This window comes from Scleropages formosus, chromosome 25 (genome assembly GCF_900964775.1).
Source record: "Scleropages formosus chromosome 25, fSclFor1.1, whole genome shotgun sequence".
In the NCBI taxonomy this organism is placed as follows: Eukaryota; Metazoa; Chordata; class Actinopteri; order Osteoglossiformes; family Osteoglossidae; genus Scleropages; species Scleropages formosus.
The window spans coordinates 16,992,966-17,004,264 of record NC_041830.1 but is presented as its reverse complement, the minus strand read 5'-3'; the positions used below and the strand labels follow the sequence as shown (position 1 = coordinate 17,004,264).

At 46.5% G+C, this 11,299-nt stretch overlaps 1 protein-coding gene across 4 annotated transcripts; it reads right to left on the bottom strand.

Moving 5' to 3' along the window:
• Positions 1-259: 259 nt before the first annotated feature.
• On the bottom strand, positions 260-10,585 carry hdgfl2 (HDGF like 2). Of its 4 annotated transcripts, none has more exons than XM_018730830.2 (16): positions 10,284-10,585; positions 9,493-9,569; positions 6,511-6,649; positions 6,124-6,309; positions 5,817-5,957; positions 5,582-5,653; positions 5,261-5,438; positions 5,038-5,119; positions 4,640-4,952; positions 3,860-3,978; positions 3,655-3,725; positions 3,463-3,533; positions 3,228-3,329; positions 2,248-2,404; positions 1,826-1,946; positions 260-1,238 (listed from the first exon to the last, which is right to left on the bottom strand). In XM_018730830.2, the coding sequence occupies exons 1-16, from the start codon at positions 10,353-10,355 to the stop codon at positions 1,148-1,150; spliced, it is 1,992 nt and encodes a 663-aa protein (XP_018586346.1). In that variant the 5' UTR covers positions 10,356-10,585; the 3' UTR covers positions 260-1,147. The 4 variants fall into 4 exon arrangements, with proteins under 4 accessions (XP_018586346.1, XP_018586347.1, XP_018586344.1 ...); XM_018730831.2 differs by having other exon boundaries at positions 4,640-4,949; XM_018730828.2 differs by having other exon boundaries at positions 5,038-5,122; positions 10,284-10,584.
• Between the last annotated feature and the right edge of the window lie 714 nt (positions 10,586-11,299).

Sequence of the window (11,299 nt, the reverse complement as noted above, 5' to 3'; positions counted from 1 at the left end):
TCAGATTACCAATTAGTATAATTGATAAGCTGTTTTAACTTCTTAAGTACTGTATGAAGAAGGTCCAAATAGCAAGGCTCACACCCCCTTCCAACTGTTGAAAACCGATCTAAGTCCCTTGTACTGAAGCCCTGCCAGACGCGTATGTGAGTAAACGTTAAGTGGTTGTAAACAAGGACTACTTGTTGTGTCCTGAGGAGCAGTTCCCTCTCCCTCTAACACCACACATAAACAAGCACTCAAGCACGCCCCACCAGTGTTGACATTTTTATTCAACTAGCATCTGTTACTTTAAAAATCTCCATTGTGCTTTACATTGCACTTAAAACACTCAGTTTCATAGTGTGGTGTTGCGCCCATTTCAAACAGGCTCCAACTGAATGTCACAACGGCCTAAGAGATACTCAGACACTAACTGAACGATCATTTTCATAATCCCCGTTATGCTCATCTGTACACAAAATAAGTACCTTTCCCTACTAAATGAGTACATGGGTAAGAGCAGAGGGTGAAGACCAGACCACACAGTGAGTACATTACTTGTGTATCATCCTGCACAATCTCAAAAGTAAGATGCGGTTATTATGCAAAAGCCTTAAAGAGATGGCGGGTGCATGTTGTTCCAGGACAAATTTATATAAAAAAAGAACTCCCACTAACACACATGCTTTAGAATGAGACTGGATTTTTAAAAAGATTTTAAAATGGCAGATTTGAAAACCAAAAGGTTAACGAATCACTCCTCTCTTCTGACCGTCCAGTCACACCGTCCTCCGCCGGCTCCTGGCGCTGGGGGTCGACCGCTCCACCGACGTGCGGAGCAGCACCGGCCAGTTCTTACATCACAGCTGGACGTTACGATGAGACCAGGGGCTGTGCAGCTCCATGTGGGCAGCACACAACGCCTCCTCCTCTACACACACCCTTACTCAGCTCGCGCACCACCGTAGGACAAGGACACACTGACAAGTGGTGGGTGTTCGTTGTATAAAAGTCAATGACAGATAAGCACAATAGGTAAAAGGATTACGACAGAAGAAACCCCCCACCGGGTTCCTTCGGTCCTGCACTTGTTCTCGCCCTCCGTGTTGAACACGTCCACCCCCATCCACCCCCCCCCGCTCCGCTCCCACCCCCCGAAGCCTCCTCAGCTCTCCACAGCTGCCGTTTCTGTCTCCGTGGCATCAGTGCAGTCAGATTCAGCAGCAGGCCGCTGTGGTTCCAATGGGCTCTTTGGACTGGATTTTGGAGAAAAGAAATCAAACACCTTAAACTCAACCCTTGTCAAACATCTTACGATGAAAGTGGAGAAAAACAAAACCTAAGAGGTTTAAACAGATGTTTTACAATAATAAGCATAATCAATATATTCAAAGTCTGTGGGTTCTCTGTTTTGGTCCCCTATGTGGATAAACAAACTGCCTATCTCTCAGAACTGCTGAATCCCTCCCAGTGTTCAAAAATGATTTTGACAGATATGGTTATCTCCTGAAGTCGTGACAGCTATGTAAATGTGTATCAAATCATCTGCTGTAAGCTCCTTTTACATTTCCTGCCTAACTAGATTCTACTAAAGTAATGAGTACCACACAAACTGTGTTGAAAAGCTTTAGGCACGCACGCACGCACGCCATCTGTTGTTGATGTACTATTGTTTACTCTGGAATGGTCTATGTCACTTTGAAGTGTCTGTGACGTGAATAAAAGTAAATTCTAACAATCAAAATTAAGGTACTCTTGTTAATCACCGTCACACTTGTACTTTGCACTCCAGAAAACAGCCAGAGATACAAAAGCAGAAAGACAAAATGAGACCCTCCCTTACCTGGCAGGAGGCAGGGGTGTGTGGGTGTGGTCATTTTCATGGTCCGCTGACTTGGGGCTCTGTGTCTGCTCGCTGTCTGCTTCCTTCTGGGGGTTCGACTCCCCATTCACAGGTGTTGTTTCTGAGTCAAGTTCGGTCAAAGAGGAACAGAACTTAATCTCCCTCACATATGAGAAATAAGCAAGGCTGTATTTTTCACGTTTATGTTTCCCGGGGCAGAAAAAACCTCTCTCTTCAACATCATTAGTATTGGAGATCATTAAAGGAAGCCAGAGGTAATAGTGCAAGAAGGAGTCAGACATGCTGACAAACATGAGAGGGAAGGAGCCACATACGATGACAGGCAAGAAAAGGGAGAAGCTAGATGAACAGAGAGATGGGAAAGGAGCAGAGCCCCAAGGGCAGCAGATAATCATGTCAACCTGTGTTTTGATTCTCCTTTCCGCTGTTGTCCTGGCTCTTGCCGTCTGCTGGTGACTTCTGCACTGCCTCCACTTTGCCCAGGATCTGCATCTTGAGCTTGTTGTATACTTGGCTCGCTTTTTCCATGACCGCTGTGCTGGCTTTATACCGACGGATCTGAGACAGGCAAGGGAAAAGGTCAAGAACAGGAGCCACACAGGAAGAGAGGCAAGTGCCCCACATTTTCATTCATAAGGAAATCCTGACTGAGAAATTTGCTCCTAGCTATTTACAAGACTTGATCAACCGCTACACCCCAACTAGACCACTTTGCTTGTCTACTTCTGCCCGCTTGGTGGTCCCACACATGAGAAGTAAAGCGCGGAGGTTCTCGGTTCTGGCCCTGTTGTGATGGAATGACCTCCCCGTCTCACCCAGAACTGCACAAACTAGATTCAAGAAGGGTCTGAAAACTCCTTTTCTGGACTCTTTTCACCCAAGATCTCTCGAGCTCATGCATGGTGTAAATGTTCATGCACTATGACTTTAAGATCATACCCAGATAAACCTTTACACAGCCGCTACTCCTGTATTGCATGTGAATGTTTGTGTACCTTTTTAAAAAAAAAAGGTAAACTTCTAGGAAGGTGATCAGGATTAGTCCATCTTGAGTTTTGTGCACCTACTCGTGCGATGAACATTGTTTCTTTCTACTTTATGCACCAAACTAGGTTTACTTAATCACATGTCTGCAGATATGTCCCTCTCTCTCCTAATGTAATGCAGAAATTGTATTTTCTCTGAAATGTTGCTTTGGAGAAAAGCATCTGCTAAATGAATAAATGTAAATCCAGTCAGAGACTGCAAACGCAGAACTCCAAGGGGGACTGAAGTAGTACGCAGGGAATCTTTATAACATAAGCGTCAATGGGCACAATCATATGCCACAAGGTTGTGAACACGTATGCACTACCACACACTCAGAGAGAAGCAGACTGACCTTCTTGAGCGTTGTGATGAGGTCGGTGTTCTTCTGCAAGATGTGGCTGGTGACCGGTATGGTACCCAGGTCCTCCAGGGCCTGTAAGCAGCGCTCAATGTCCTGGGGGGGAGAGGAACATCATCATGGGACTGCAGGAAATATGATTTGCTTGTGTTTAGGGCAGTGCAGTTGGTCTCAACTGCCCAGGAAACCTTTGAGAAAGTGTGAACTCGAGAACACGACCACTACTCACCGGACTGTCAACCTTCAGTGCAAACTTGATGTCCATATGGAGCTTCTGTAACTTCTCCTCTGGGCTTGGTTCTGTGGAGACACACTGGGGAGGTGAGATTCTTACTGCTATATGCGAGTGTGTGTGTGAAAAAGAGGGAGAGAGAGGAATTTTGTCTGTGTGCATGCGTCAGGAGCTTGAGGGACTCTTTACCCTTTTTCTTCTCTACTTTCTTCTCCAGGGGGCGCTCTGGCTTGCGTTTGGGCTTTTCAGGCTTGGAGAGCCTGGTCAGAGTTGACAGAATCAGCCTGCATTCCCTTAACCAGAACCATGTTGGTCTTTACGGCACCGAGACACGAATTACACTGTGAACGTGGATTGTACAGGAGCCCAAGAACACCCCTCTGCTGCTGCTCACCTGCTGAGGGACTTCTCTTCTGGACGGTGGACCTTCTTCTCCTTCTTCTCTCTTCCATCCTTCTCTTTCTTTGACTTTGTCTTCTTTTGGCTGTCTGCACGCTTGGGGGGTTTTTTCACCTGGTGAGGGCAGTATTAAGATTTGTTAAGTTAAAATATTAATCCACTAGTTCCTCTTACAAACATTCAAATTATGCAAAACACTTAAATTTTTAATTACATTTTCTTTACTCATCAATTTTAATAAACTGTGGTATGGCACCACCTTTATTGAACTCTTTTCTACTGTGTTTAGATCTCATGTGTAGCATTTTTCAAATGCTGGTGACCAGTCTGAAGGTGATAAACGTTGCACAAGTTTGGGGGATGAATTGGTCAATCAGTACCGAATAGGAATTTGGACAGACAACTATCATTATTCAGTCATTTTAAATTAGTTTTAATAGCATTAATAAACATTTTATGTTGTGGTTACATTTGAGACAGAAATACCCCCAGTGAATAAATCGAGGAAAGTCTACATTATTAAAATTTCATAGATTGTAGATAAGTTAAAAGTGCTCAGATGCTGATAAATGCTGGAAGTTCATGAAATAAAGCGATCAGCAGTGGGCACTGAAACAGCAATCATGGCTATAATAAAAAAGGCTATTATAATATGTGCAAAGCTCTGTCCCGCGTCCACTATGCTTCAGCCACTACATTTATTTCCCCACTTATAATCATAAGCTCAGGAGACTGACAACGTTACACCGATTGTTCTAGCCGCCTTGGTGCTCACCTCAGCTGGGGATGGAGAGTCTGAGTCTGAAGGGGCAGGGATGGGTGCGGGAGGCGGCCTCTTGGTCTTCTTTAGGGGGTGGTCGTCAGGACCCTCATCCGAGCTGCTGCTACTACTGCTGCTGCTGCTCCTGCTCCTCCTGTGACCTCCCTTCTCCTTCTCTTTCCTGCGCTTTTCCTCTTCCTCACGCTCCCTCTCGCGCAGCCGCCGTAGCTCCTCCGCCTCCTCTCGTTTCCGGCGTTCCTCCAGCTCCCGTCGGCGCTCATCGTCACGGCGCTTCCACTCGCTGATGCGGTCCGGCTCGCTGTCACTGCTGGGCAGATGGGACAGAGCGAGGTCGAGGCATCATGTTTCAGGATGGGGACACGGAGGGAGTGGTGGGGGACACACACACCCACCTGTCACTATCGGAGGAGGTGCTGGGGGCTCGGACAGGAGCAGGTTTGGGCTTGCGCCCACGAGGCTTAGCTGGGGGCTTCTCTACTGGGGGAGCGAGAAAGAGACAAAATGTCCCCGTTACCACCATGGAGAGCAGCTTTATTTACAGTTTGCTCTGCTGCTCACACTGAAAGACAATCCTTCCCCAAATGTAAACTACATTCTTCACCCCCCCCACCTCACCCTTCTTTCGTGCTTGGGGGGCCTTCCGTGGTGGTGGGTCTGATTCTGAATCGGATTTGGATTTGAAGCCGGAGCCCGACTCGGACCCAGACAGCGCCGGCCGAGGCTTCTCGTCCGGCTCACCGCGACCCCCACCCTCCTCAAACCCGGACGCAGAGTCAGAGTCAGATGCCGGCTTCTGGAAAAAGGTCAAAGAGGAAATGTAACGGACAGAAACCTTCCTCTCAGTTTGAGCTTTGGGAGGGAAGTGACGGGACACCAATTACAGGTGTCAGAGACGCTGAGGATGAGCTGGAGACGAACAGAGCTGCCCTCTCTCACCTTCCTCCTTCCTCTCCTTGCTCCTCCTCTCCTGCCACCTTTGGCCCCACTCTTCTTCTCTGGAGTGAAATCCTGGAACAAGACACATCAGTGAGGTAGCTGTGTCTACATGTGTCTACAGGTGATTTAGTACGCAGCTTTGGAAGTGTAACAGTGTCAGCGGCATGTAGCGGCTGCAGGTTCGAGTGACACAGGCAGACCGCCCCTATGGCGATTGGGGCAAAGGGGAGAATACCTGGTCGCTGTCCTTGCCGAAGTCCGAGTCTGAAGTGGGGGATGGTTCTGGTTCCGATAGAGAGCCACTCTCCTCCTCTTCCTCCTCCTTACCTCCCTCGACCTCACTGGACGAGCCTCGCGCTCGCTTGAAGGGGGGGCGCTAGAGCAGGGGGAACAGACGGGCAGACCACTGAGCATGACAACTGCTGAGGGGGCACTACTGTAATCAGTGCCGTTTTTACGACGTGAAAAACTAAGACCACACACACCCTTTAGACACATTCCATCCACGTCTGCACGCTTGAGATAACAGTAACCACAGTCACCTTTGGAGCCGGGGCTTTCCTCTTCACCCCGCCTCCTCCACCCCCTGCCCCTCTGCCTCGGTCCTCGCTGCCCGAGTCAAACTCATCCTCGCTCCCGGTTTCTGCTTTCCTGGGCACCACCGCTTCCTCATCTGCATCACTTCCTGCCTCGTTGGCCTCTGCCTCGCTGTCAGAGGAGCTGGCCGGCTGAGGAGACACACAACAAACGGAAGGGAAATTACAGGCTGTCGCCACCCGGCATCGAGTAAAGACCTTGTGGAAGGAGTTGGGGCAGAACAGGGAGCTGCAAAATCACACCAACTCCGTGATCCAGAATTACCACAAGCATGTGTGCCTGCACAGGGATCTCATGCCATGTTAGCACACTCAATGAAAACAATGTCTTACAGCTGGGATGCTGTAGGATGCGTGCGGATTGTTCTCGATCTCCCACAGCCCCTCGTTGAAGCCCTTCCTCTTATTGGGCTTCCCGTAGCGGTCCCGGTATTTCTCATAGGCGAACAGGTCCTTTGGTGCGAGGAAGGCGCTGCGGGAAAGAAAAAACCAGAACAGTAAGAACATTGCAACTAATATTCAGGCTGCCCCTGATTGGCTGGTCAACAACCAGCACTAGACAAACCGACATTAAGGAGCATCCAAACTCTTGACCTTTATTAAGTGAAAAAAGGACAGCGTCTAATTTTAAACAACAAACAGCCAAATAGCCATTTGTATCAAATACAGGGGGTCCTTAGCTTATGACAATAAATGTCAATACTAAATACTAAGAACAATAACAAACAGTGCAGTATTGCTTCATGGTGCACTATTTTCACTTCCACTGTTAAATGCATCGTGTTCTGCCTTTCCTTCTCAACACCACCACAACACTCACCATGTCTCTTGCGATCCACTTTTAATAAAGAGCAACATGCAGAACATACAATAATACACAGGGAAAGATGTTCAACCCCTCGTGCCAAAATCAAGGGGGCTAGACACAGACCAACCATGCCGCAATATTCCATCCCTCCCAAAACCCCACCAAACAAATCCCTTCACAAAAAAAAAAAAAAAAAAAAAAAAAATCCCACATCATGGGATTACAGAAAATAAAGTTTTGAAAACAAAGCTGACAGACACCCAAACGGAAGCAGACAGTGTCGTCACACAGCAGATGGAACGGCCGTCACTAGATATTACAACTGGAGGTAAAGAAATAAGGTTACAGAAATTAAACCTCAAGGGAAATCCAGGATGTCAGCTGTTCTCCTCAGCAACATTCCATTCTATCCTCTAGTGCCACCTACTGGTGGGTAAAGGGGCAGCACATCTGCCATTTTATGACCAAAGCAGAACATGACAACACTGTACCACAACCAGAGGTCTTCGCAGCCAATAGGGGTTAGTGTCCTACAGCCCATTCTTCAAAGAGTCAAGCCCTGGTGCCATCCACCAGCACCACTAAACCAATAAAGAAAAATGTTATTACAGATGGTCAACATTGTCTCTTGCGATCCACAATTCTCCAGAACTGATAGCTACATGACTCTCCTCGCCAGGGCTACAAATTCCACAAAGAAACTCCACTCCGTTCTGAACTCAGCAGCTAGAATCCTGGTCAAGGTCTGTGCGAGAGACCATACCACAGAGGTGTTCGAATCCACTTCTACATCCTCATAGGACAGCCAGGCAGAAGAAAAGTTTCTTTCCCCAAGCCATCTACCTCATGAACAGCTAAATCCCCCCTAGAGAGTAAACCAGTGCAATACACAACGCTATTTATAATTCTATCCATTTATCACATCATATGTCTTACTCACATTCCATTGCATTTGTATAGAACATACCTGTACATACATATAATGTCTAGTGACTATTTATGTATATTGGGTACTTTATATTTTTTATATATTTTTTATCCTTTATTCACATATTCTATCTTCTCATCTGCATCCTGTCACTGTCATTCTGTCTGCGCTGTGGAAGTTTCTTTCTGTCACCAAGACAAATTCCTTGTATGTGTGAACATACTTGGCAATAAAGCTCGTTCTGATTCTGATATTCCCGTGTACAGCTGTACACGCCTGGCACCTGTGTGCCTTTCCAGTGCTCCATAAGTGAACCCCCCCCCCCTCCCAAAACACTCTCCCTTCTCCTCACTCCACTCTTACAGGTTCCTCCAACTGCTCTATACTTCTTGTGAAATCCTGTAGTGTTTTCTCCTTCTGGTCACCAAACTGTGGAATTCTCTTACTGTGAAGACCTTTAAATCCAGCCTTAAAATCAACATGTTCTCAATTATTCTGTTCAAACATTTGTGCATTTCTTTTCCGCCCCTCATTTCTTAGTTTTATAAGCTCTATATTAGTTTGCTGGTTAGTTTTGTTGAGGCTTTGTTATTTTTATGCCAGCCCTTATTGTAAATGTGTTATTTTATCATTGTACCATATTTATTATTCTTCCTGTAAAGTACCTTGAGAAGCTGCTCTTAAACGCACTGTATAAAAGCACAAATTACTTCCTGTTCAAAAGGAGCATTACAAGACATAAATATTAAAATAGTTCAGATATATTCATGATACAATTATTGGACCATAAATATTTCTGAACTACCATTCATCAGATTCTTATGATCCAATGATTGGAAATGCCCACTAAGTTACTGCTTGGAGACATGAATAAACACAATTCACAATAAAGAAAAACAGAATTACACATCTTTCAATAATTCCACAATGCACTGGAAAAGACACCTTCAGAAACTCAATTCAATATAAAAGCAGGAAAACAATACTGCAACAATTTATAAGTAAAGGACATTTATTCTGTCACACAGAAAAGAATAGTTGAAAAATGTGCCTTTTCCTTAAACTCAGGGCTCTCAATCTGGGGGTCTGCAGAAGGGCTTCAGGGGGCCAGAGAAGCACAGGCTTGTTTTGGAAATAACATTTAAAAAAAAATGTGCCAGCAGGAAGTGGCTACAGCTGGTGCCTCTGGACATCATAGGTTCAAATCCTCCCTCAAGCAAGTTACTCACTCTGAATTTCTCCAGTAAAAGTTACCCAGCTGCACAAATCAGTAAATAAGTAGCTTCACATTACAAATCACTTGAGAAAACCACTAGACAAAAAAGGGAAGTAAAATAAAAATTATTATGCTGTGCCATAGTTCTATATAACCAGAACCAAATTTCAGAGCCATAAATTGAGTGCAGTATTTTCTCAATATTTCTTTATGGACATTAGGGTCATTCCCCTAGGAGGGTCCTTACCATTCGTCAGATTCTTAAAGGGGTCCGTGGCCTAGACAAGGTAAGAACCTCTGGAGTACCAGTAGTCAGGGCCGCTCTGACTATCCTCGGACACACACGACCCATCCAGTACTCACGTCTCGTGGGTCCCGAAGAAGAAGATGGGGATTTTACTGGGAGGAGGTTTCACAGCCCCTTCAGCGACGTCCTCAATCTGAGACACAGAGACAGACAGACAGACAGACAGACGGGGGTGAAATATGACAGCAAAAAGAGAACCACTTAAGCAGCCATCAGATCCCTTTCTTTCATCGCTCCGTCTGACAGCAGCACACCTGGACACACGTGCTGATCCTAAACAGACAGTACAGAGCACACACACACACACACACCTCAGCGCTGCATCATCATGTGTTCTTTACTGTGTCTTCTGGCTAAGAAACTTTGTTGCATCTGAAACCAGTCTTAAAACCACACAGGTTTACTAAGAGAATCCCGTTCAGAAAATTCTGGAAGCACACAACACAACCCATCATGATCATGCCATGATGATGCCGGGACTGCAGCAGGTGTATTCATTACCGCCCGCAAGAACACACACGCTTGCAGCCTTGCTTCCACAACTAGTAAAATATTATCACAAAATTACATTAATAGCGAACATTATGAACTAAGCGGTTGGTTTTAAAAAGACTGGGGGCGTTTCGATGGTGCACCGCCGCGGCCCTGCTGCGAGTGCAGGACGGACGGACACACACACACACACACACACACACACACACACACACACACACACACACACAGAGCGAATGCAAATAGGCAGACCGTGCAGCGCAACACCGTTACGGTATGGCGCGCGCGCACTGCCTCTTTCCCCCCCACTTCCCGCCCGCCCCCCTCGGCGATGGCGCGCGCGCGGCGGGCTCACCCGGGCCGGCCAGTGCGGGTACCCCTTCATCTTGGCGAACACCAGGTCGCCGGGCTGGAAGTTGTGCGGCATCTTCTCTTGTCTCCGCCTGCCTGTGAGCCCCAGTGAGCCCGCTCGTCACACCTCGGCCTCCTCCGGGAGTTTATCCTTATGACTACTCGTGCTACCACCTCAATTATAACTATTATTCGTGCTGCAGACCCCCCCCCGCTTTCAGGCCGACCCGCGACACGCAGCTCGAGACGGCGGCCGAGTCGGACTGCGGCTTCCTGCAACTCTCGGTGTTACGGAGCGGATGTCCCGCCCACACATACTGTTTTTTCCATTGGTCTTCGGTACAGTCACTCAGACCTCTCGGCGAATGGCATCGCGCGGTGTGGAAACTGCAAAGTGAGTCCGACCTATAATGGTAATTAACCATATTTAAGGTTATTCCGCCTTCGTGAGCATTAATGCAAGTGTTTGAAGTTAAAGTATTGTCAGTGCAAGGTAGCGACACTCAGGAAACTATAAACCCCATTTTAAAGTGGTACTTCCCATAATTTAGGTTGTAATACTGCAATGCTGTTCAGGTTTAAAGTGATTTAAGTCGCCTGATCTAATATTTATTACATTTACTGTTAATATTAAAGTTTTCTGAACTCTGTGTAGCGTCATCAGCCCACACACCTCACGCTCACCTTGGGTGGTTTACACTGCTAGATACACTACTTACACTGGCTCACTCATCCATACATCAGTGGAACACACTCTCTGTCACACACACACTCACGCTTACAATGGGTGATTAATTTTTTTTAGAGTCACCACTCCACGAACAGCATGTCTTTGAAGGTGGGAGGAAACCGGAGCACCAGGTGGAAATGCAGACACTGGAAAGCATGTAAGCGGGTATCGATTGGAACAATTCTACTGTTCCACTGCTGTAACGAGATCTTAAGCAAATATTTCGAACAAACTAACATAATTACATTTATATATGTGTGGGCACCACACTAAAGTGATGTTTATGGATG